At 39.1% G+C, this 27611-nt stretch overlaps 1 protein-coding gene across 1 annotated transcript in view; it reads right to left on the reverse strand.

Annotated features, from left to right (window-relative positions):
- Nucleotides 1–980: 980 nt before the first annotated feature.
- The window catches only part of LOC139713088 (uncharacterized), a 191876-nt gene continuing 165245 nt past the window's right edge, over nt 981–27611 (reverse strand). Inside the window, exons 7-9 of the mRNA XM_071624848.1 lie at nt 22537–22751; nt 13082–13273; nt 981–2150 (exon numbers count right to left, since the gene is read on the reverse strand). Coding sequence (XP_071480949.1) covers nt 981–2150; nt 13082–13273; nt 22537–22751 — 1577 coding nt within the window. The remainder of the gene's footprint in view (nt 2151–13081; nt 13274–22536; nt 22752–27611) is intronic.

Raw genomic sequence — 27611 nt, forward strand, 5'->3', positions numbered from 1 at the left:
CTATGAATACAGCAATGGCACAAAATTTTCCGGATCTTTTTAAATATCTTGACAAAAAAGATATCTTCACAAAAAAACAAAAAATGAACAAAAAAATTGACAGGTCTTAACATTTCATCACACTCACAGAGCAAAATATTTCACTCATATCACATAATGCTGATGTACTATAAATGTTTTGAAATGTACAAAATATACATCAATAGGACGCCTGCCATTCTCTCCGACTGAAATACGCCTTTTGCCCCAAAATGGCTGATTCTTTGACATTTTTCACTCCGTGTCCATCAGTATCACCATCAAACTCATCGGCAAAATGTACACCCTATGAACCATTCATCGCACGCAAGCATGAAATGATCAGCTCTTGGCATTAAAACATGTGGTCCGGAGATGGCCCCACCTACATGTGCATAAAACCGGCAAAGATATTTTGGCCATACAATGCACATATTCTTTTACTAATCCTATATATTGAACATACAAAGCCTTAAAGTAGTAGCACTCGCTGAAACTTTCTCTTCAGTACAGCGTTGGTACTCGCCAATTTTTAAGTGACTACTACATTGTACCATCATAGTGAAAGCAGAAAATCTGGGCAAGTTGCTAACTTACTGGCCCTGCCTTAAACTACACGCCAAAATCATATGCACACATTGCATTGGCATACATGCACCGAATGAGCAATCCTTACATTAGACTTAAACTATGAATACATAACAATGACTTACACTGAGTCATTAACACATCAGACATACATGGGCGCCCACATAGTTTACTTTTTGTGACCGAAAATATAAAGTCAGTAATCACAATATTGCTAGGGCACCCATAAACATCAACTCACCAGTATGCTACAAGCATGATTTTAATTTAGAGTTCAATACCTAGGAACACAGCAAGGAATAATGAACCTAGGTGCTCAATTTGAAAGGTCATTTCGGTCAGACGGTGTTGAGTTTGTTTCACTTTCTCCTCGTTTACAGTGACTCGATTTCCTCAAAAGTCATAGATTCCAGAGCCCTTGGAGGGCGGGGCACTCCCGAGTCCTCAGAGTTCTCTGTGTTCTCATCATCACTGAAGCTGATGTGGAGTTTAGTGTCCGGGATAGCCAGGTCAGACTGCGGGGACTGGATGCTGGAGTCCGGACTCTCGGCCATGCTGGGCGGCCTCTTCGCCTCCTGGGCCAGCTCCATGCTGTGAACGCTGCCTCTCGTGTGGATGCTCTCCCGCGAATCTCGCGAGGTGACCGATCTCCTCTTGGAACTCCTCTCGCTGGGCGGGGCACTGCCGATGCTGTCGTCCAGCTGCGGCTGCGGTGTCGTGGGCGCCGAACTCGATGTCAGCTCGACCGCCATTTCGTACGACGGGGGCGTGGTGTTCAGCTCCACAGGGAGGGAGCCCCTGTTGGAGCTTGCTGTGCTCGGAGTGGACATCTTCCTTGGCAAGGTGCGCTGGACGTTTGCGGGTTTGACCTCCGCGGCGGGATTTGACTGCGTGAGACCCAGCTCCAGGGGATTGGCTGTCGCATCCTGCATGGGGGCGGGGACAATGATGCGGATGTCGCCGTTACTATTCGACTCCTGTTGCCTGGAGTCTACGAATCCAGCGTACGGGATGCTGGAGCTTGACGTATCTAGATTGGCTCCTTGCGACACGCGGGTGCTGGTCCTATCGTCCGATATGTTCAGCTTCTTCATATTCGGCATGGTGACCTCCTCGTCGGCCGACCCGGCGAATTCTTCGTGGGCGACGTTGTTGAGCTCGTTGTTGCTGTCGCTCATGCTGCTGACGCTCTGCGCTCCTTGCATCGTGGGCACGGCCTCGGACGAGATGTTCATGGGTGCCATTCCCATCCCCATGGACATGCCACGCCCGAAGTTGGCGTTCTCGTACACCGCCTGGCCGGCGTCCATCCCCCCATTGGGGAAGGAATCTTCCATGGCTGGGAACTCTGGTAGAATGAGGCCATGGGGAGGCATACCATGTTCTACTCCCACAGGAAGAGGTGGGGGCACGGTGAACGGGTTGCCCGGACTGTGGGGTGTGGAACCATGGAACTTGGACTCCAGGTCCTGGATATGAATCACTAACTCCTGCTGGTGGTTGAGAAGATCCCGATTGTGGAGCAGGAGCTGGTGAACTCTTGTCTGTAGAGGGCAGCAAATAGAAACAAATGCACATGCAATAGTTACAAGGACACCAGCGATAAAGCAAGGACTTCAAAAAGTTTCCAAAAAAATTGAGAAGAAAAAACATCAGCTAAAGAATAATGGTATTTCATTTGGGTTGAAAAAAACAAAAAGATTTTGAATCAATCAAGAAGAAACAGAATTTACAAGAAAAAAAAAGAATTTCTCTGTAAATTGATGTACAAATGTATGAAAAGTAACATGATTAAGCCAACTGGATCAAAGATATTCTAGATGCAACTTGAAAAGAAAAATTTAGTTATTGCAATTATAAATACACAAAGAGGCCTGCTTTTAGCTGGCACTTGGCAATAGTTACATTTGTCGATAAATAAGCAGAAATCTGAAACTTTTTTCACCAATAATCAAGCATTACACACTCTCATGTAGATCAGTATGTGCACAATTAACTGGCCTCATCTGTAACATACAATTAGACCATTCATCCATCTCTTAAACACAAAGTACAAAACCATGTCGTCAGAATTAAAAGGGCGCTCTCGCATTCAAAGATTTAAGTGCAAATGAAAATGAAACAATCAATTTTCATGAAATAAAAAGTTTATTTAATCAAAAGGGGGTAGATTTGTATAAGCATTGTTCTATATGTAGGGGTGAAATGGCACCCTTGTGGTTTTAAATGTTAACATTTTGTCGAAAATGAAAATACTTTAAAATTGACACCATGATGTAGAGGAGATGGAACTACACATTTGTAGGCATCATAACTTAATGCCCCCCCCCCCCCAAGTTGTGATAAAGCCCTTCTAGTTCCCAGCAGATGATATGTGTGCAATTTGAAGAAAAGCTATAGATGAATGGGTGTTTATTACCTCCGCCAAGGGAGGAGGTTATGTTTTCGTTACCGTTGGTTTGTGTGCTTGTGTGTTCGTGTGTTTGTTACTTAGTTAGTTTGTCCGTGTGCAAAATAACTCAAAAATTAGTTGACGGATTGGGATGAAACTTGCAGGAAAGGTTGAGAATGACACAAGTAACAAACAATTAACTTTAAGTAGTGATCCGAGAATTTTGGGGGAATTTATGAAGGATTTTTGGTATTTTGGCAGGTAGGGTCAATGAACTTGGGATTTCAGGCTTCGCGTATTTGAGGTTTGCATGCGCGCACTAAAGTGCGTGCTTTAGTTTCTGCTAGGACGAGGCGCGCCGTGCAGCTGAGGGTTTATGACGTAACAAAGGCTTCAATATTGGGAAACTGAGCGACTTTCAGCACACAATGCTCAATGATATCTATGGAAGAACAAGATCAGCGGTGGAAATGAGCTGCATGCTTGGCGGAGGTCTGTGCTCTCAGAGTGCTTTTCTAGTTACATAATAGCCTGAAAAAAAAAATATGACTACCAACAATCTCTTAATGGGAACAAATTTAAACTCAAGAGAACACATCTTTCAACAGTTTTGGGAAAAAAAGAAGAAGCTAAATCCAACAGGGCAAGACTTTGCCCCTAAATGTCAGCCGGAAATCAGGCACCAAACTTGAAGTTGGAGCTGGCATTGTATTCAAAACATAATCAGATCTGCCGCCACCAGAGTGATATGCATCGAATGTGGAATCGGGAGGCTTTCGGGGACAGCATTAAGGTCTGTCGTCGATGGCAGCTATTTTGGATCCTGTGAGTCAGAGCTTCGCGTCCGCTCCGTCTGTGACTCAGGTTCCCTGCTTCGTTCCTGGGTCTCCCCCTCTATTATCTGTCGATCCCTCCCCCCCCCCCCCTCCCCCCAACCTCTTAACCCTTCCTCCAAGATTTGAAAGGTTTATATCTGGGGGATACCAGGTAGGTGTTTTCAAACTCGTATCCTCAATGCAAACTTACATATCTTAACCTGTTGAGGACGGACTGATTTTGCTTTTCCTATAGACACCTGCCCAAGTATACTCGGGACTCGTCCTCAGCGGGTTAAAGGATAAGTTCACCTTGATATACTTGTCGATTGAGTGAATGCAGCAATGCTAGTATAGAACACATTAGTGAAAGTTTGAGGAAGATTGGACAATCGCCCATCAAAATTTTTTGAATGTCGAATTTTTCAAATTTTTGAAGTTCGAATGCTGCCATTGCTGGATGAGAAGACAAGTACAGTTTGCAATGTCACATGCGTAGAATGATATAAAGAAAATATAAAGAGAATCCCACAAAATTTGATTTTTCTTTTAAGTACACAAAAGACCAAAAAACAACAACAAAACAACAAGAATTTCCCTCCTTTTTTTTTTTGGGGGGGGGATACAATAGGAGGTTGGGATGGAGTGGGAGCCCCTATTAAAGAAGAGTGCAGATTCTCAGAACAAGAATAATTCCCCTCCCCCAGCACCAACCCCATAAAGACAAGAAGAGACCCTAAAATTGAGAAGTCCAACCCATCCCACCCCTACCCCTACATCTTTCCCCCATCTCTACCTCCCCCCTCCCGCCCCCCCCCCCCCCCCCAACCTCCTTGGCTGGCTTTGTATAACCTGGTCTGCATGGTACAGCACTAGAGTGAGAAACTCCAAGAAGCTAATGAATGTTTCCTGATAAGCCACTGCAAGGATCCCTGCTGTATTCTTTACATGGATGATGAGCTATATTTTATGAGAGACTGTTTTACCCAGTAGATGCAACTACAAGTGAGTTGACAGTAAGTTTCTAACAAAAATGTAGGTTGCTGACCAAAACGAAGTGTGACAATTCTGCTCTTTAATCGATTATTGTCTTAAGAATGTCACTATAATTGAGATATTTAAACTTCTGAATGGAGAACCTTAAAATGAATCACTTTCTGAATGACAAAGTCTAATTTATTTCGTAACTTTAACAAAAATTCAATATTCATTTGCACTAATCAGTACGATGCAAACTTTCTGATTAATCATTTTGTTCCTTTTCTTTTACTTGGTCCGTTTCACTTTGATTCAAAAGACAGACACACTGGTATGATATGGTTAAGAGTTGATAAAAACTATATTTGACACTTTAAACAGAATTGAGAACAATTAGTCAAAAGTGTTAAATATCACGTTTCTGAGATGTAGTGGGGAGGAACCGGAGAAGGAGAAGGGGAAATTGTGGAAATTGGGCCAATTGTCAATTAAGTGTCATGGACAACTCTAGCCCCCGCATTTGCTGACTCACTAAAAATGACCAGGGAAAAGTCATTCTACTTGTTGTTTTCTGGGATGTTGTCATTGGGTGTTAGGGGAGCTACCCTGTATGGAGCTTATACACAGAATGTGTTTTAATAAATAGTCACTGTCTAATTCCAGGACAAATCTCCTCATTAAATCTGGATAGACTAAGACACACAAAAAAAGACATAGCAATGTAGCAATAGCATTTTTTTTTTGAGTACTCTGTTTGTCTTCATCCAAAAAATAAAAGAGGACTTTTTTTCAAACACATGCAACTAGTAGTTGACAGGATATACCTTCTTATCAATAACAATTGATTACTGACAACAAGAAAAAATAAGGTGAAAATCCTACCTAACGTTTATGGTATTTCATAAGACTGTAAATGAAATTTAACAGGTTTGTAGAATTAGGTTCATGATGATTAATGGACTTGCAGATTTTCGTCAAGGGTAAAATACTTTAGATTACTATCCCTACTTTCCCTGTAGTCCCACAAGTTTGTTTCTGAGCAGCACTGATGGAGCTAATATTATGTGCCAATGCTCTAATTAATGCATGGTGCTGTTCTCTCTCCACAGATCTTGACTTTGCTTCAAAGTTACAGAGAAATACCAGGAAATCCTCCTTCCTACGGCTTCTATTACGTCCCTTCCTCTCTCTCCCTCTCCATCCCTTCCTCCTCCCCCCACCCTTTTCTCCCTCCCTCCCTCCCCCTTTCTCTCTATCCCTCCATCTTCCTTTCTTATCTCTATTCACTTTTGTAGTCAGAAAACACACCACTGAATTCTAATGAAAATAAAAGAACCACTTGCAGTCTTCGCTCATGATCTACAATGTACATCTGTTTGATGGCACTTTGTAGACACTTGTTTTGGTAATACCCACACCTGTTCCATTTTCATGTCTTCCAAAAATTTTCAGTTATCCCTCATAAGAAAAAGAACAAATTTGCATTCTACAGAAGCTTTAATATGTACATGTGTACCATCCAATTTTGACAAAAAATAGGAAATGGTCCAATAATAATAAGTTTATACTGAAATTTTCTCAATCTAATTAGTACTGAAAACCTTGTGCAAAGGTGTGTATGGGCAGACTACCTAAATCAACAATTAGGAGCCTTGTGTGAAAAAGTATAACGAGGGAAGGGTCAAGAGAAAACGTTGAAAAGCAATTATTTTACGATGCTATTTCACAGATGAGAAAAAAAGGTCTTATCACCAGCTGAATGAACTAAAAAAAATAAGAACCTTCAGATATTCTTAATATTCATATAAAAATAAACCAAGGATCCCAGGGACACAGTAATACACTTTTGCTTGCCAAATGGAGATTGTGACTCAGAACAATGAAGGAAAGGGGGAGGGGCAAGTTGTCATGATGATAATGACATCCTCCAAGCAGCATTACCATCTAAATCTAGGAACCTGAAATTTGAGGTTATCATTAAAGTAGGATATGTTGGCGACACACTGTACATGCTGGACAAATCTTCAAATTTATCTCAACATTGTTCAGTCTCTTGAGACTAAGAAATACATAATTGTACTTCATTTTCCAGCAAATTAGATTTATCATTTGTGTAATGTAAACCAACCAAACTAATTACATGCTAGTTTCTATGTTCTTGAAATAAGATAGTAAAAGGTAATCAACTTTATAGAAAAAAAATATTTTGAAACTGTCTTAATCAGTTTCATAAATTTCATTTAACTTTAAAGAGAGACAAAAACTTTTATGAGACTGATCTAATATTTCAATGACAAAGAAATAATTCCTTCCAAAATTTACAGGAAATTGCTTAAGTTGGAAGCACCACAAATAGACTCACATTCATGAGTATTTTTCTCTTGCAGCCTAATCATCACTGAGTATGAACTTTGCCAAAACAGTTCACTTTTAATGGTTATCATCGAGTTTTGAAATCCCATCTTAAAAATATCCCACATCCAATTTGATCCATTGGTAGAATGTGTTCCTGAAAGATCTGAGCAGCTGACAAACGACTCATGCACAAACGGAGCAAAGATGAGATTCTCAGGAAATGGAAAAGGCAACACATTCGGAAATAACTCTCAGAAGTTCACAATCTGTCATCGAGAACTAATTGGGGGACATCCTTGCGACGGGACCTCAATGCTTAAAAGGATTATGACTCTGTTTCTCTGCAATACAAGTCACACATATCTTCCCATTCTGATCCGCCTGCCTAACATTTATTGGTGAATAATATAGTAACAGATTGCTAGCAGGCACTGGGACTACAAAATAAAAACTGGGGGAAATAATGGTATTGTCATGGCAACAGGGTAAGGGATCAATTAACATGTCTCATGATAAACATCCCAATACAAATTTACTATCTTGCAAATCACATTAATCTAAATGCAAATCAAGCATTCCTGAAAGTGAAGAGTAGAAGTTTCAAGTTTTTCCTAAATCTCTTTAAGAAATGCTCATTCAACGATGCAATCCACAAAATGTGGACAAATGTTCCCTTACAAAATTCCAAGCAAGCACATGTGTACATAGGATTTACAGGATTTAGCAAATCATGTTTAGATAAAGTGAAAATGCTTCAATATTGGACAAAATTTCGACTGAATGCTCACAAAAACAGGTCTACCATTATCTCTATGATGGAAATAAAGCATCTCTCAGGCAACCACTTATAAAGGAAATGAAACTCCTAAAAAATTCAGAAGTTGCGCAAGTTATAAGGCAAATCATTTGGGAGGATAGCATTTTTGAATTTTAATGCTACGAGGGCTTTCAGTCATTTCCTTTTTTTTTCTTTCCTATTGGATGGATTTGAAGCACATTACACAGCCCCCATCTGGATGTCCTCATGCACAACACTGACTCACTTCCCTTTAATGTTTCCTGCCATTCTGAGGGATGGAATTCAGCCTGTCCAATGTTTGGCATGACAGTTTCAACAACAAAAAACAAAACAAAAACCAAAGACAAAAGCAAAAACAAAAACAAACAAAGAAACAATAACAAACAAAGAAACAAAAACACACATGAAAGCACAAAATATGACCTTCCAATTTAAGTTCTTGTCCCTAAGCATTCTCTTTCAAACTGAGTAGGTTTTCTTGTAGTGAATTGCATATTGTGGATATGCAATGAAAATGCTTCATGATGCACATATATATATTTTTTTAATCATGGGTATGGGCATACAAATAGCTCCAATAATAATGTTACTCCTAATGTACTATTGGTTAATAGTGACATGATGGGAAAATGTATTTATGGTAATGTCATAACACAAACATGAGTACTGTCAATAATAACAGGGTGACAATGTTACTGAAACTATTATCATTTGCATCAATACTGTCGATGTAATCATTTTTAAAACAATTATGATGATTAAAGTCAAATTAAGGCAAGTTCATTATCATCAACACTGTCAGCACTTGTATCAATGCTGTCATTATTATTAATATTATTTTCATTATCATACAACGTGCAGCCTGCCACAAGATGTACAACTGCACATTCACAGTCATTGTAACACACTACGTCTTACAAACCATAATTTAGAATTACATCAATCTATCGAGCTTATGTGTAATGGAAAACTGACTGGAATTTTTTACAAATTGTGACGCACAGTGTACAGTACTCCTGTAGATAATTATTGTTTCTGACTGCTTTGATAGTTCCTGTGATTTCACACATGATTTTGAAGGATAATTCGACTTTTGACTGCGCCACGTTGCATAATTTCAAGGTCCTGCGGTGGTCATTCCCGAATCTTGACCAGGCTATACATCAAAACTATCACAGGGAGAAAGAGGGGGAAGTCATAATACAAAGTACATGTATGATGGCATCTCCACATAAAGCAACAGTGTTCAAACTGTAGTCATCGTTGTACTTTATATACAGATCAATGTGCCCTGCTCTTCGTTTTATGGTGTATCTGCACAAAGTGGCAGCGAATTTGCGAGCAACCCCTCTCCTGCCAGTAAATAGGAAAACGACAACTGATTTACGGCGCGATTTACGTCAGACTGCCAGAGCTCTGGACGCCAGCCAGAGTTAAAAACCAAAACAAAACTGACCATTATTAGCCCTGTATGTGGACGGTCTGATTTCCTCTCTTATTTGGTCACTATCATCATGGCATTTTGCATGATTGTACACATTGGGTACTGTGTGTTAACTCCATGACATAAAGCTGCACGTGTGGTCTGGACTTTTTCTCTGTAATGTGAGATGAGGGGGGGGGGGGTGTAATTTATTTGTTGTCTTATTTCAGGAGCTCTAGAAAGACACATCAAAATGGTTCTTCATACCTAAATCCATCACAACGAAAATATACGACAACAAGACCTATGTTTTACGTCTGCTGCTTTCTTCATTTACATGAATGTGTGTACATGTGTGCACTATGCCTCACTTTAACCCTAAATGAAGATGAGTCCTGAGAATACTCGGACATGTGTCTATGGGAAATGCGTGTTGTAGCAAAATCAGTCCATCCTCAATGGGTTAAAACAACCTATTTCATTAAACTGGAGTGATTTCTTCAGCATGAACCTAATAACACCGTACCCGAAAACCCTCTTGACCAATGAGATTTGTGACCACCTAAATAATTAAATGATCATTTTTCAATGCTTGCCGTTACAAACTGCTTCATATGTGTATCAACATCACAGCCTTTGTATGCAATTTAGTACAACAACAACCCTAATCACACTGGTATAATTTCCAATGTAAGAAATCACCCAATAACTTTGTTCAACTGACTATGCATTAAAAAGAAATGCAGAATAAAATTAACCAATCAATCAATCAATGTCAGAAAGCAAATACACACACATCCTTTCATTACTGGTCATGGATATCTATGGGATATGGCAGTCATCAATTCTAGCCTGGCTTGACCGCATAATGGCATATTGAAAGTTACCATTGATATGCAAAGTTTCTTCCATTCATTTTTGGCACTGAAATACAAATAATCTCACTACTTATGATCTGATTTTTCTTTTCCTGAAAGCCTAAGGTGTTCAATATTACTAGTTTATGAGTTTATCTCTGATTACATTGTATACCAGCTGTGATCATGTAAGATTTAATTTGTTTATTTTGTTCATTTATGCGTGTATTTACACAAAAATCCCATTGGATTTAACAAAATGAACTTGTGACTACATTGCTAGTGGGCTAAAGACAAACCCCTTATATTGCTACAGTAATCCAGCTTGAGTGTTTGTCAGTATCCGTGGTTTTATCCAGTTTTGTGTTTCATGTTTCAGCAGTACAGAATCCCTCACCATACAGGCCACAAAGGTTACAGTAGATGGTTGGTAGCAAAACCATACAAACATGGCATGTGAATGGAAAGATCTGCAGCATACTACATACTCTCTAATTGTCGGTATCGCCAGTGCGCAGAAAACTTCTGCGCATACTGAAGAGCCCTGTCACAGATGCACTGTGGGATTCCTCTGTGCCATTGTCGCTTCCGGTTGTCTCACGCGCCTCCCAGTTCCAATACAATTCAATGGAATTATTTGTCTGCTTTTACGTTATTCCTTTTTTCTTGGCTATAATTCAGCTTTAAAGCAGTGGAAAGTTTCTAATGATTTGCTGTCACTAGAGTCATGGTTCACAACTGCAAGGCTTCAATATGCTGGTCACATGATGGAAAGCAAAGAAATCTTCAACAAAAAATACCACTGGATAAAGACAGAATGTGAGCTGAGTGCATATATGCAGCCAAAACCGGGGTAAGTTTGTCCCCTGAGCTATCCCATAATGCATCTAAAACGCTGCTCTGTACATGGCACCTAGGTATTGGAGATACTAAGAATTATGTTTACCCAGTACAATATTGTACCAACAAAGGGTTCATAAAACAGATGAACTAGATGTGTGTCTGTGATATGAATTTCCCATCCACGTCATTACCACCTTTCTTGGCTCTGGTGAGAAAAAATAGAGAGTTTGGTATGCATCTGAATGATAGATTTGCAGATGCCGAGAAGGTTAAGATGTACATTTTGTATTTGTAATATTCCACAATCAAACCCACAAGTAGTTTAGAGCACACTTCTTCATTTATTTTGCCTTTTGCAGGTAAATTTCTAAGGACAATCAGGAAGGTTTGGAAAAGTAGACAATTACAATTCAAGTGTGAAATAGATGTCCAAAGGGCTGTTTCATAAAGCTTTAATATTGTCATTCCAATATTTGATTTGTACCTTTAAAGGTTTTGCTAATTAAGTTTTTCAGCTTTAAAAATAATCTACATGGCATGATAAAGGCAACATGACAAAAGTGGCAAGGTTGTTGTTGTTTTTTATAAGAAATTTGGTAACAGAGGATAGCAATTGTGCGAAACTGGGAATTCACATCGCCCAAATGATAGGTGGCTTACGACTGGCAAATCTCTCTGTTTTGTTTTGTTTTGTTTTGTTTTTAAGCTATTGAAGGCTAGTCCCTAGTGTGCTCGAGCAGGTGTCTATGGGAAAATGTGTGTTATAGCGAAATCAGCTAGTCCTCAATGGGTTAGTATTATAGACCGTAATCGCTTCTAGGCAAAGAGAGAGATCAGGCCAAGATATACTGCACTACTAAAGGGGGTAAAAGTTAGCCCCTGGGGATCAATTTCTGGGCGAAAATTTATTTACGAGCAACACGTGTCCGCCGCTCGGCGCACGTGATGGATGTGAACACTGACGGTCGGAACAAAGTCGCCTCATCAAGCAAGCACACAGAGCACAGTCACACGTTAGTTTGTTATCATTCTTGATTATTGGGAATGGGATAGGAGGGGACTATTGACCACAGGGAGAAGGGTTTTATGTAGGTCTGGGGTGAAGCACTGCAGTTCCATGTCTGGAGGATAAAAATGCTGTGAATAACTATTTCCTCTACAATTAGTCACCGAGGAAGAGAAGGGCGACTTCCATGATGTTCAAACCCCCCTTTAAAAAGTCAATGGCCCGAAGTTGCCTCTCCGATAGACAACATTTTCTGGCAACCAATGATGCTATCATTGCATACCATATTTTTTGTCTTTAAAAAAAAGATAGTCAAAAAAGGAACAAATTTTTTAAGTCTAACCCTTAAAGGAACACCTTGTCAAAGTACCATGGGCATTGGAAATAAGCAGAATGCCTTTGGCAAGTGGCATAGTTCAGCTGCAAACTACCAAAGTACCAGTTTGTACTTTAAAACAATTCCACTTTCCCCTTCACACAGCTTCCAATTTAAACCTATGACCAAGGGGTTGGACTACATATTGATGTGTCCATTATATATTGGTCCATGCTTAATTGACCCGTTAAAACTTCACCATTGACTATAAGCTATGAGCTCTCACATGTTCCCTTGGGGTGGCATTACACTGTCCCGAAAGTTACCAAAGATGGTCATACAAATGTAGGAATTTTCAATTTCGCACGAAGTTGGACCGAACTTGGTTTGAAAAATGATCAACAGCTGAAGCAAGTACAATCTTTTGTTAGCAGCCTACATTGTAAGAAACTCTACCAGTGGTTAATTGATGGTTTTAACCCATTGAAGATGAGTCCCAAGCATACTCGGGCAATCAGCCCATCCTCAACCATTTAAAGATGCCCGCATGAATGACCCAATGTTTGTTCAATCAGAGCCAAATATGAACATTTCTTTTCCTGTGTGTACATTTTGCTCAATTTCGCGACAGTGTGATGCCTGGGTCAAATCGGTTTGGGACTGAAATGAGATCCAATTGCATGGTACATACCTGAGCTTCTAGCCTTGCTGTGGTCTCGGCAGCCAGTTGGTCCTTAAGGAGCTGGACCTGGGCTAGGGCCACCTGGGTCTGTGCCTCCTGCTGCTGGAGCTGTTGCTGTAGCAACTGGCGCTGGTGGTAGAGACTCAGGGATGGCATCCCAGACTCATCCAGACCAAAGAGGGATGTGTTGTTGACTAGCCCCTGCAAATAGGCAAGCAAGAAAGGAAAAAAAAATATGATCTGATTTTGATTTTGATTTAATTCTTATTTTAATTTTGATTTTGATTTTAATATCTATTTTGCTTTTGATTTTGATTCTGATTCTGATTTTGATTTGATTTACATACATGCTTTTTGATGATTTTCTTTTGATTTTGATTTTGATTATTGATTTTCTTTTGATCTGACCTGGATACATGTTTTGACATGACTTGATTATGATCTGATTTGGATACATGATTTGATATGACATGGTGTGACTCAAACTTACCTTACTTGAATTAATTTCATTACACTTCGTTTTTATTTGTCATGGCTTGCCTTGACTTGCCTCAAGGTGAGTTGTTGCATTGTGAGTTAGTTTGTGCTCTTCAAAACAGTAGTGCACTAGCATGGCACCCAGTCTTTGAATATGTCATACTTGTGTAAGGAAGCAACATAAGAAACATTCAATTTTTATCAATATTACACAATGACTGATAATCTCAGAAGAAAATTAACAAATGCTGGCACATATTTAGAAGGAAATTGGTACAGCTAAGTGAAAATCCAATTAGGCATGCAGGGAGTCAGTATCTTTAGTCAAGGTTTGAACTTGACGATGGCTTCAGAAAGTCAAACCATTGAAAAAGATGACAGGGTGGCAAAGACTGATAAAATATGCTTTAAAAAGTAATATGGGACAAAATGATTCAGACTAAAGAAGAAAAAGTACATAACTGGAAACATTCTTGGTGGTACAATTTTGTACAACTACAATTGTCATGCACATTTATAGGGAGATGGAATTTCTACACATTTAGGGCCGGTCTGGAACAGTTTGGGTGATCAAATACATCATTAACGGAATGCATCATCTCAGAATTTTGCTCCCCTTACAGTTACATTAAAATAATTACAGTCAGACACAAAACTAATCATTTATCAATTTCATTTCATTCTCCTTACCTCAATACACCATGGCCATAAAAGTTTCGTAAAGTATGTTATTTTGACAACAGCAGATTCTAGCTGGTCTGTACATTGATTTCCGTATGGTATGGTTGACAAACGAAAGTCTGATGAAGAAAGAAATTTCAGCATCCTAATTCAGCCACCCTACACGAAAATCTAACGGACATCCCTCAACCCTGGATGATGGGGATGAGTTACCATGGCAACCAGAAGGAGACAGTCCATCTTTGCTCCCTCAAACTCTCATGCATTATGCATGAATCCTCCCTCTAGGGCATGCATCCCAGCTGCCATTAACAAAACATGGGATGGGAGACGCGAATAATCTAGGAACATGCATGTCCAACAGGATCATGACATGGCATTTGGGCAAAAAGAATTCCTTTTCCACTCCACAAACTTGTCACACAAACCAAAAAAAAAAAAAAAAAAGGAGGGGGGGGGGGGGAGATGAGAAGCAAATGTGAACTTTTACAACATGACAAAAGGAGTTGTTTAGAGATGTAATATACTGGAAAACCAGAAATTTTCAGCGCCTAGATTCGCGCAAGTTAACGCGCACATGAATGTTTCTGTCTACAAAAATACACTGAATGCCAACGGCAATTCTTGAAAGTTTCATGCTGCGGAATGCTTCTGGTTTTACAGCATTGTTCAAGCTGGAAGACAATGTACACACAATTTGCCCTACAGCACCTGAGTGGTTATAATATTCTCAAACTATTTTTTTCAAAATACATCGAATGCCAGTGGCAATTCTTGAAAGTTTCATGCTGTGAAAGTTTCTGGTTTTACATTATTGTTCAAGCTGGAATATAATGTACACACAATTTGCCCTACAGCACCTGAGTGGTTCCTTCCATATTTTGCCTTGGCTGATTCTGATACATTCTATTTCTAAGGTACAACTGCATCGTACAATGTATTTGTTTTGGCAGTAGGAGCACTGACTTCAGTGAAATGTAATTTTCCCAGCTAGCAATCTGCAGAAAAGAAGTTTATCCTCAAAAGAGCAATAGTGTAAAAGTGGAAATCTTTGCGGTGTTGAAATTTTCGCGCATTTCGCGCAACCAGAAGCTAGCGCGAAAATAAAAGCATGCGAGTATTTTTACATGCCATATGTTCAAGTAATTAATGTCTTGGTTCCGCGGAATTAAAAACACGCCAAACTCTTCTTGCCTGGCCAAGCGCGAAAAATTAGTCGCGCAAAAATATCCACTTTTACAGCAGTATCAAACCCCTTTAAAAAAAAAAAAAAAAAGATATATCGCTACGGCGACTGACATGCCTCCGCCATAATGCATGGTTCTCCTAATAGGTCTATAGTACAATGTCTTGACAATGTGTGATGACAGTTTCACACAATTGGCAAAATATCAAAATGACAGGTTTGCCACAAATGTGCTGAATGTTCACTTTCCTAGAACTAGGTTCAATTGGATGAATGATTAAAATGTCAGAGTGCAGGTATTTGGGGAACTGATGATTTTTACTTGACTTTTGACCCTTTTATAAGTTTATGCATTGAGTAATTTTCAAGGTATTGAGAAAAAGTATAATTTCAGTATCAAATGGGAAAATAGCATTATCTAAACCTGGCCTTTGACCTTTGACCTCACAGTTCCAAAGAGAATCACTGTTAGGTTGAACATGCATAAATATGTAAGTTTCATGATGATACCTTGAGTTACTTTTGAGATATGGAGGAAAAAGTGCAATTCAGCGCTTTCACTTGATCTTTGACCTTAGAAACTTCCCACAGAATATACATTGGGTAATACATGCATACATCAAGTTAAAAAAAACAAAAACCTTATATAATATAAGGAAAGTAGTGATATTTTGAGGAGTTGACCTTGACCTTTGACCCCCCTGACCTTTGAACCATGACCCCCAACTTCCCTAGATTATCACTGCCCATTGGAACAAGCATATATACTAAGTTCCATGAAGATACCTTGAACCATTTGCGAGATATGGAGAAAAACATGAATTTTCAACCTTTTTTTTCACAAAATAACCTGTGACCTTTGACCTTTGACCCCGTGACCCTAAAATCCAAACAAAGTAAACGGGACGTACGTACGGACGGATGGACGACCCGAAAACATAATGCCTCCGGCCACTTTGTTGGCGGAGGCATAAAAATGTGTAAGGTTTATAACATGAATAAACTGATTTTTTTCTTGTGATGGAATTTTCCCAGCCAGTTATTAAATAACTTGAAATTAGCCTCAGATGAGCAATCGTGCCAACAGCTGAAATTTTTCAGCACAGCTAGTGGTAGAGGCGGACCACCAGTGAATCCATCTCGACAAAAGCCAGCCTCGACAAACAACTGGTAAATAGGGCAAAAACCTGCCCGAAGATCACGGCACAAACACGACTACACACATGTGTGGGACGGAGAAACGGAGCAAAACAGTCTCGGCGATGACAGATTCTCAAACAAATCATCATGCCTCTGCACAAAATGCACTCCCCATCTCATAGGATTCCCATCAATGATTTCCCCATCAATGATTTCCCCCACTTCTTAATAGCCCTCCGAGCTGGAGAGGGGTGTGTTTGTCATGAACCCACATGTACATATGTCAGCAATTGGCACCACAGACATCGTAAAGGATTTTCCAGGCACGAACAGCAAGAAATTTATCACCCTGATGAAGCCACCCAGTCTCTTGGATATTTATATGGGGAATTTATCATCATTTTTTTTTTCTTTTTTCTTTTTTTTTTCTTTTTTTTTTTGGGGGGGAGGTATTGTTAACTTCTTGCTCAGTGCAACTGACACCTGTCATTTAATAGGCATAAAAACACCAGCCTTGCAATTTTATAAAATGTCAACTTTCTTCATCAGCTTGGTCAAAGAATGTAAAGTTGACAATATCCTGAAAAAAAAAATCATGTGTTTGCTTGGAGGCATATGTGTTTTGAAAAGTGACAGTAATATGTGTTTGCCATGGAAATTTTAAAATGTGCATTTGCCATAGCTACCACATACAGCTGTTATGGCTGGGAATGCAAAATCACTGTGTTGCTGAAACACTAGGCCTACATTCAGCATACTTTGTGAATATCATTCCATACATTTGTGTTTGTATCATTGGACTACTTTAATAGTAGACTATCTAACTACAAATGTGTATTAATCGATTGTAGAATGTGTGGCTACAAAGCCTTCCGTCAATATATCTTGATATCTTTTCATATGGCTTCCTCAAAAACTTGTCAAATTTGGAAGCAGAACAGCTCCAAAAATACTCAAATTCATAGTCTGTACAGGCCAAGTCTTTAAATGCATGGGTACAGTGATGCCAAGTTCAAAATATTTTTATGAGTGAGATTTTCATGACTCGGCGTCTCGGGGCTCGCGAATTAGGGGGTGTCCCCCTCCCATGGTAGGGAGCTTTTCTTTCTTCTTTTTTTAATTATTAGCTCTTAATGATGCGATCTGGTGCATACTTTAACTATTTTCTACTCATTTTGAAAGACAAAAGGGAAACATACCTTCAATTGCAACTATTACTTTAATCCTTTGAGCTATGCTCCTTATTTTTGGCCCAAATTGCAGACTTCACCCGATGCGTGAGAAAAATGGGTGCCATGCGTGAGATCGTGAGACAGACCCTAAATGCTTGAGTCTCACGCAGAATGCGTAAAACTTGGTAGCTCTGATGGGTACCATCATGCATTATGAAAAACTCTAGAACAGTTGAGAGCTACACTTGTACACGTACAACTTTCTTGTACATGTAGCTCTCATGTTACATGTTGTTCATGTGAGATGGTTTGAATGATTTACTTTTGTTTGTCTGATTTCAAACATTATGAAAAATATCGTCATCTCCATGCCTCTCAACTCAACTCTCAACTTTCACGTTTAGTGGATATGACATTTGATTTGACCCCTCTACAGCCAATCAGCCAAACAGTCATTGACATTATACGCAAACAAGTTGCCCTTGGGTATTGATGGAGTTAACTTGTCATCTATGAAGTGTTTGGATTTTTTTTCGTTAATACACAAACAGAGACAGATTCTTACTTTATTTCTTTCAAAAAACTTTGAAAAAAAAAAATCAAGATGCCCCGAGGCTAACATGTTTACTTGAAGAAAAAAAATGTATCCTTTAGAGAAAATACATATCAAAGTCATGCCTTCAGAACAACTTAACTACGAAAGAAATGACGATGCAGGCCCCAACATCACACATCTCATTTTAATCCGCCTCTAGAAATTACCTTTTTTTTTTGGGGGGGGGGGAATCATGTGCAAGTTCTAACTCTGACGTGGTCTACTGCGTACAACAGTTCCTCATCAAGTCTATTTCGGGGATAGACTGGTGTCAGCAATCGAGCACCAAGTGTGTTCCATTGGTGCAGCCATGGGGCCGGATGCCTGGTGCAAGTTTTAGCATGATGCATTGTTACATCATAATGACATCACAGATAGGGGGGCTCACGGCGGTCTGCGTCAAACTCTTTCGTCAAGTGCAGTTGCCAAGCAACCAGCTGGGTGTCTCATCCCCAGGATTAATTTAATCAAAGAGGGCAGGCTTTAACTTTTTTGATGCACTCTTTACATCTATCCATGAACACATTTCATATCGTAAACACATAGATTTAACTATCAATACAGTACTTCAAAACTTGATAACATTTCTCAACAACTTTTGTGGATTCCACATAGCATGGTTATTGTTACAAACTTAACAGTTAACCAGGGTGATAATATGAAAATTTGATACAGCCCAACCAGCTCTACAAATATACACTTGTACTTAACTCCTTGTCTAGCCAACATTGGCCATATGTCAGGTGCTGCCGAAGAATCACATTGTCACTGAGGTGACAAGACCTTGTATCTGAAATTTTGGTGAAAATGTCTTTTTCGGATTAATGGTCAGATAATCAGTTAAGTGATGTCCTGTCCAAATCCTTGCAGTCTTACCTAAAAAATGAGGCCACCACGGCATGTCAAAGGAATGTCTATCCCATTGGATACAGTGCTTTGGCTGCCATGTTTTTTTGCTCTCCTGAACATTTGACATTTTGTAGATACGAGGTCTTGCCGCCGCAGCGACGACATGTGAAAAATACCTTTGTTTGTGAAAGCTGTTCGGGGAAGCACTTGCATACGCACCCAGGAGCATACTGTGTTTAATCATCTCAGTGATTAGTAAAGTGCCTGGTGTAATTTGAACTCATGCATTGTGACATCATCATGACATCACTCCAAGGGCTTGGATCGGCCAGCGTCAAATATTCTCATCAAGAGTGGTTGCCTGGCAACCAATTGATTGTCTCATAACCATGTATTAAAGGTCTTGGATGTAAAATCCACATAAATTTGGATCCCGACTACACAGTTACCACATGGCTTTGGAACTATAAACCGCTCTTTTATCTTTTAGGATCCCCGTGACACAAAGCAAGTGATTAATGCTAGCATTGGAGCAAAACATAAAAGTGTAGTTTAAACAAGAATGTCCCATTGCACTAAGGTGATGAAAAACAAATTCTCTTGCCAGACAGTTGATTATATAACTCTCTGTGAATTCGTCTCGGTCTTTTAGGATAAATATCAAGAGTAAAGCAAAACTGTCAATGTGCTGGATAAAAAATTTTGTTTTCAGAGAAACAAATAAGATTTTAGGTAAATGAAATCTGAAAAGAAATTAAAATAAAATGTGAGCTTTTGCAAACTGAGCACTACCTTCATTATCTAGTTCCTTCTCACTGATCTACTCTCAGAGTGCATAGATTATTTCATTGCAATCAGGGCCATGGACGACCCATTTTGGCACAGTTTTCTGATGTAGATTTACTGTATAAAAGGAAACATCACATGCTTACAAATCCATCATCAAGTGTAGAAAGCAGTGACTATAATAAAAAGGAAAAAGCAGAAAACAAACAAACCCAAATACTTTTGCAATTATTATCCTACATCTGATCCTGGACACAGGCAGTGTGTGGTGGACATCATACAAGGCAAGCACATTGCTAGGGGCTTGAACCTACAACTCTTTGGAACATGACCACAGAACCTCCCACAATAGCTTCTGGTGCACAATGCAGTCATCTCGGGGGTTAGTACTTAAAAAAAAAAAAGCTTTGTAATTTCTCCATCAAAACTTGGGCATTCACATTTAAAAATGGGATCTAACTACTAAAGCATGATAAAAAGAAGTTTCCCCTATGGTCTCGCCATAGGATCACTGACATTTTTACAGCATCACTTTCAGACATGCATTCTGGACAAATATCCAGATGCAAAAATCCTTGATAGGTGAATGCTCGTATTGAAACTTGTTGCTCCTCAAACATTTCTGTTTTCCACATACAAACTTGCCACACATTAATTTGACCATCAGGAAAAAAGAGCAAAAGCCAGCAAGTGCTCTGATATATCACTTCATGACAATTAAACCGGTGAATCTTTGCCCATGAGCCTCATTGGGAACAGATTTGATAAAATTTGTGCATGTGTACATGAGTTTGCGATGGTGCACTGAACGCCCACCAGGCCTGATCATCGTGCTTCTTTCAGCACGTGCATAGACGTCTGTTCGCGGGGCCATTATGCGGCTGTCACGTTCAATTTGCACAATTCGCCAATCAATGAGGCAGGAACTCGCAGCCGGACGAAATGGAGTGCCTAGGGATACTTTTCTTCTCCGTCCAAGCGAAAAAGAAAACAAAAGGGAACTTTTGAGGGACAGTTTAATACAAGGAATGAATACAAGCACTTATGGTATGCTCTTACCAACATCCATGGGAATACATGGGAACTCACTTTTAGTTCAATGCAAAAAGGGTGAAATCTGTTGCTAATAAGTGCAACAGGATGACAAAGTTTTTAACCCATTGAAGACGAGCTGACATTGCTATAACACACATTCCCAAGACACTTGCCCGAGTATACTCTGGACTAGTCTTCAACAGGTTAAAACATTCTCGAATAAAATGTGATCAATTTCATCTATAATGATCCGGCAGTCATATCACAGACAGTACACAGGTATGTTTTCACATTTTCTGCTGATTTTTATGACAAAAGCTGTTCCCAGCCACATTAAGCTTTGATTCATATGGCTTGCCCGACATTCCTCTGACAAGTGCATGCAAACTTTATTTCACATATTGAAATAAATGCATATTCCACAGACACAGATGAATTGGAATGACTGCATCTAGCAAAGTCTTCGGGGAATAATCATTCATAAATGTGAAAACACTAGTTGCCAGAATGTTGTTAAATGGTGCTTCAAAGCAAGTGTGGTGATATTTCCTAGAACAACATAAAACTTACAACAACAAAAAATAAAATAAATAAATAACATTTCCATAACAATCGTAAATGGGTATTGGCTTTATCTAAGATTAACTTGTCCGTTAACACCCTTTGTGTCAGCTCCACAAGATAATGCATAATAGATAAAGGAAACAAAGTCGCTCAATAGTCAGATATAAAATTTTATCCAATATTACTACCCTCTCACACAGCTTACCTTCATCTCTTTGATGAAAACCTGGAAAGTTACTGAGCACGTCTCTGAACAAACAAAAATGCTGATGAAATTTTTGGGCAATGTGGCACGGTGTTTCACATGCCTTGACTTTTGTTTCAAATTCATCACACTGGAGAGGTATGTCCCTGCTCCACTGAGAAAAAAAAAAGCCTGAAAATGTGCCAAATTTGATCTTAAAATAGCCGGTGCTCCATGGAACATGCAGCCTGCCCCCCTCCCCGCCCTTCCATAAGACCTAGGAGTACATGTAGGTATTAAAGCAAAATTTAGAGGGCAAGGTACACCCTTGGATACGCTTTCCCTGTACAAAGTACAACTATATTTTAGTTCTTCCTGACTCACTGCTGCCTGCAACACAGCAGCTATGCTATGGCAGTCTGCAGTAATAAGTATCATAAAATGTGTGATTTTTCACGAGTCTGCTTTAAAAACTAAATTTGGAACACAGAAAAAAAAAAAATCAACACCAGCGAATAATGATACTAAATTTGGAACACAGAAAAAAAAAAATCAACACCAGCGAATAATGATACTATGATTGGCACTGACACTTGCACATGTGTTTGTGTCAGTCACAAGTTGTCTGAATTGCTTTCTGTAAAATGCGTATTTCAGATTAGTGCACAGACATTAAAGACAACCCCCCCCCCCAAAAAAAAAAAAGTTACTGTTTGCACGCATAGTGCAGCTGAACATGGACAGGTCCATGGACAACGCCTGTACCCGTGAAGTTTTACATTTGTGTATGTTCACAAAATACGACGTTGTATACGATAGCCCTCTGAAACAGGGATTCATACTAACTTTTTGCGAGTGAAACGATGAGTTGAGCTGCGACTTCTTCTTGCCCGATATGCTCCTGCCTTCGATGGGGGACGGTCCGATGGACAGGCCGTCCATCTCATCTCGATCTCGTCCCCTTGGTAACGGCGGCGACTGCATCTCGTTGCCTCCATCTATGGCTCTCACTGCAGAAATTAACAAAATTAAAGAAAAAAAGAAGAAATGGGTTAAACTAATCATACGCGATGAAAGGACGACTCAAAAGCAGTTTACCTCTGGCTAGTACCTTCAAGTCAGAGGCACAAAAGATCTGTTAAGGCCTACTAAACATGGTTTTGTTGATGAAGGAAAGATGTTGTTGAAAGAAAATTGACCTAAATCTGTCTGGTTCATTTGGCGATTACATAGTTTCACACCTTCATTACCTGGACTATCACGATCTGAATAAGATTATGCAACATGCGCTGAAACATGTGTAAATTAAAAAAAAAAAAACTTTTAAAAGAATAAATACACTGCTAGTATCTCAGACATACTTCTTTCCACTGGAGTTGACAAAATGTAGGTTCAATAAAGTTAGTGATCCAACTAGCTTCCCTTTTTAGTCAAACAAGTTCATGATTTAACAAGTTAATAATAACACATAATGCATTTTAAGAGTTTTGCACAAATGTATTACAATGTATCAATGCTCAAGTAAAAGAAATATCTTGACTTTAGTTCGAAGAAATTATGCGGTTTCATTCATTCATCTGTCAAGCTGATTAATACACCAAAATAACTTCATTTTTATGCTGGAGTTATTATTCGTTAGTTCCATACCATGCGTAGCTGATTAGACAACACATTCTTTTTCACATGGTCCCCTCAGAAAGAAAGAAGAAAAAAATGGAAAAGAGAGTCACCTCCTTAATCACACTGCATAATCACCTTGTCGATTAAATTTTCTTCAAAACCAAGTCTTTTAAACATTTTTGTTAACACAACACCAGTATCTGTACTGCCACTTTTCGCTACCATTTACTCTGTCAACCTTTCAAACAATTTAACAACCTACAGGAAATAACAGAGTGTGATAAAAGGGAATAAATCAATGCCAAACTAAGTATGCTAAGATAATCGTTCATCTCGTTTTCACACTAAATCCACAGATTAAGCTCAACTTGTTTATTTGTACAACCTTTGCACACAATGTTAAATGTACAACTTAATTCAGCCAGGACACAAGACCTTGTTTTATGTTCCTGTATGTGAAGAAAGGACAAGTTTACAATCAATGTATTAAAATCTCAAACACACTTGTGGTTCCTTTGAACAAAAGTTACACACAGCAACCCAAAAGTCACCCAGAGAACTTGTCCGACACAGCAAAAATTTATTTAAATTTGAATATTATTCCAGTCAGAGAAAGGGAACGAAAGAAGGAATAGCAATGAGTAGTTCATCAATATACCACTCCAAAGTTAGGTGACCCCAAATCTTTAACCCTTGAATCAAAATACTGTAAAACCCGAAATATTTGTGGCATGAAACTTTCACAAATTGGAGTCAACAGGCTTTTTTTAGCAGCATGAAACTCTCGCGAGTTGCCACTGGCATCCGATGCATGGTGCAAACAAAACCTTTAGCATGCATTTCCCTTTTGCTAGCATTCCCTTTCACGAATCCTGGCACGCCGAGAAATTTGCAAAAGTCTTGTGCATGCGAAAAATTACTGGTTTTACAGTAGTTGTACAGCTAGTTATAGACATCATGCGCTAACATAATCCAACTTACTTTTCAACTCCTTTGAATGTTTTGAAATGTTCTTTCATGGCAACATAATGAAACCCACCTTTTAGGGATTGTCTATGACATATTTAGCTCATTACAACTTTGGAGTCTCAATGTGTTGCATTTCTCAGATATCTGCTCATGCACAAATCTAAGCTGACTTACAGTTAGACACATATGCAAGAATAAGCATACAAGTACATGTACAATGTACTTCATGAAAATGCATTGGATATTACATGAGCTGGCCTTTACACCAAGGCCCTGCAGATGTTATGGATGTTCCCCACCTACCATACAACGACCAAAAGAAAATATCTGCAAATATGTTAAGTTTTTAAAATAGAGTTAGTACAAGCACAGTGAAGTCTGTTATGATCTACTCAAGAAAAAAATACTTACCACAATATATATTTGCTTTGACTGTCACCCAAAGAAATGCATGGAAAATACAAAATATTTTGTTCTTTTAAAACACAAACAGAAAGGAGCACTTCCAACATCTAAAATTTAGAGATTAGCATCTAATGTAAACTAACATGAAAGAGTACGGATATTTTTCCGAAAACATTATTCCTGGGATTAAAATATTTAGAGAACTTGCAATCCTATCATGTTAAATCTACTGAAGTAAAAATCAATGAGATCAAAATGAACAAAGTGTACTTTGAAACATATGAAGTATGTGTATACATAAACATTTATATATACGATTGTATTCATATATCTACCATGATTCATTTCCTTGTGTTGTGATTTTGTTGGGGTAATCTGTATCAAGCATATCATCCAGGTCCCTAGAACCATAGAACTATGTACATAAAGCACTGACTGTCAATGTCATGTCTCCTCACAGATAGAGGGCGCTATTATACAGCGCTCCATGATGCATCCCCTCACTTAGGGCAGTAATCATCGGCCTAACATCTTTCAGCCATTGTATCGTATTCTGGCATCAAGTGTCGTAATTACAATTAAACAGCGCTAACTGCGGGTCTCCGCGGGTATCCACGGTGACGCATCCCTGAGAGAGGGATTGGTGTGAATTCTCTCGCACCGGCGGCACATAGACATGTTTCGCACGCCTGGTTGCACGCCTCGATATCATAGATAGCGAAGTGACCTAGGACAGCTCTTCACCCGTCGCTGCGACACCGGCACGGTAGATCACTCCCTCACTAAGGGGGTATAGGGAATGATGCTGACGAGCATTTTGGCAAATTAGATCTCGCTCCTCTCTCATCTCACACTCAATTTTCACTCCTAATTGTTACCGACCTTGGCACCATCTTCCTTCTAAAGCAACTCAGGTGTCAAGTTTCATAGGTCACTATGTTCTATTCTCTCTTCCCAACCAACACCAACACCTTACCAACACAAAAATTGCAGAAATGTTCGATTTTTTGGCAAGTTTTTTTTTAAATTTCGGGGGGGGGGGGGCAGGGACAGGAGTAAGAGTGTGAAGTGGCTGGGGGAATATAGTGTCCAGAAGATAGTGGTGGGAGGGGGGTGGTGATTGACATTTTCTGCAATTTGACGATGAGTACTCAGGCACAGCGATACAGTGCAATTAATAGACAGCTTGTGTACGCAAAACCGCTGGGGAAGAGCTGCAGGACAATCGCAATATCTCACCTCAGAAGCCATCAAATGATTAAATCTATACAGTAAATTGAAGAAGAAACTATTCTCTAACTTGCAATGTTAGTTATTTTGGGTTTTATTGAGGATAAACCTGTGAAAATAACGTCAAAACTTAGCTTCCAAAACAGAAAATTTGGTCTCAAAACAAGTGTTATTTTTTTCACATTTTCCTTCATTGCTCCAAAATGAAACTATGACCTATGGTAGTATATCAATACTGTGTTCCCAATATCTTTTCTGCATCATTTAGCGCACAGATATGTCCAGAAAAAAATCAAGATCACTGTCACTTGTGACCCACGAAAATCTATTGCGTAAGCAGTATGCAGTCCGATGTACAGTTGTACGTATCGGTTTTTACTGAGTATTTCCTTTTTCTTAATTAAAATGCCCGTGGTAAGGGGTGGGGGAGAGGGGGTAAATTCTTCTCTCCTTTGTGAAACTCCTTTCATTGTCCTGAAGGTGACTAACTTGTGCATAGAAGTTCCTCCGCAGTGAGCCTGGGAGCAAGTTAACGCAATTACCAAACTCCGTGATGGAGACGGGGTCGTTGCATCCCCCCAAAGGCGATATCGCGCCTCAAATTTTCTGTTTTCAAGAACAACCTGGCCGGCTCTCTCCTTGCGGTGAGTTTGATTCGATGATTAATGAGCGCTCTCGTGTCAAGGAGCCGCTGTTGTGCAGGATGAGGCAACAACGGATTTATCCGCCGATAAGATTGCAGAATTGACAGACAACGAAAAATGGAAATGCTTCATCTTTCATAGCCTGAGACTGATATGACAATCATTCCTCTGTACATTTTTTTTGTCCACTTTTATCAGGTGTCTGAGAATCACTTTCACTAATAGCCCCAAGATTGCCGACTCTTCTTACTCATGCTACTTCAATACAGATATTAATTCATAATTCCGATTCATAACATATGCCCGGAGGGTCTTAATCTCTTAAATTTAGATTATAAGTTAAACCATTTCTATTATTCAATACTGGTTAACTTCAAATGTCTCAAATCATTTCTAATCATTCTCAGGTAATCATGAACAAAGAATATTGTTGAACTTGACAAACAACTATCTCAACATGTGATTTTGTGACATTTCTTTCCATTCTTATTTCATGGAAAAAGAACAATATGCCATTGACATTCAATGAAGTTGAAAATGATTTGGTGAAATCTTGGACACGCAAGATAGAAAAAAATTATTTTGATATCAAAGGATTTGAATTAAAACTACATGTAGATATATCACAGATAGAGAATTACTTTTTGCACCATATGAATATGCAGTATGCATGGCTGGAGCTGCTGTCTTCACAGAATGTTTGTTTATGTTTTCTTTTCTTCGTTGTCCCATTGTAACTAATTCAAAGAACAAAATTGTAAATCATACAAAGAATTGATTTAAAGTGTTAAAGCACTTTATCCACATCATTTTCAAGAAAAAAACATTGAACTAAATATCCATGAATTACAGAAGGACAATCGAATAAACATTTCATGTAAAACATACAAGACGGGTGGTTAAGTGCACTGAACCTAGATGTTGCTTGCATTTTCGGAATAGTCGGCATTGACAGTCAGATCATGCAAGATTGGAAATTCTCCAAAATATTCATGAGATGCA

The sequence above is a fragment of the Diadema antillarum genome, unplaced genomic scaffold, assembly GCF_040938485.1.
Source record: "Diadema antillarum isolate AM-2024a unplaced genomic scaffold, OU_Dant_1.0 scf00000042, whole genome shotgun sequence".
Taxonomy (NCBI): domain Eukaryota; kingdom Metazoa; phylum Echinodermata; class Echinoidea; order Diadematoida; family Diadematidae; genus Diadema; species Diadema antillarum.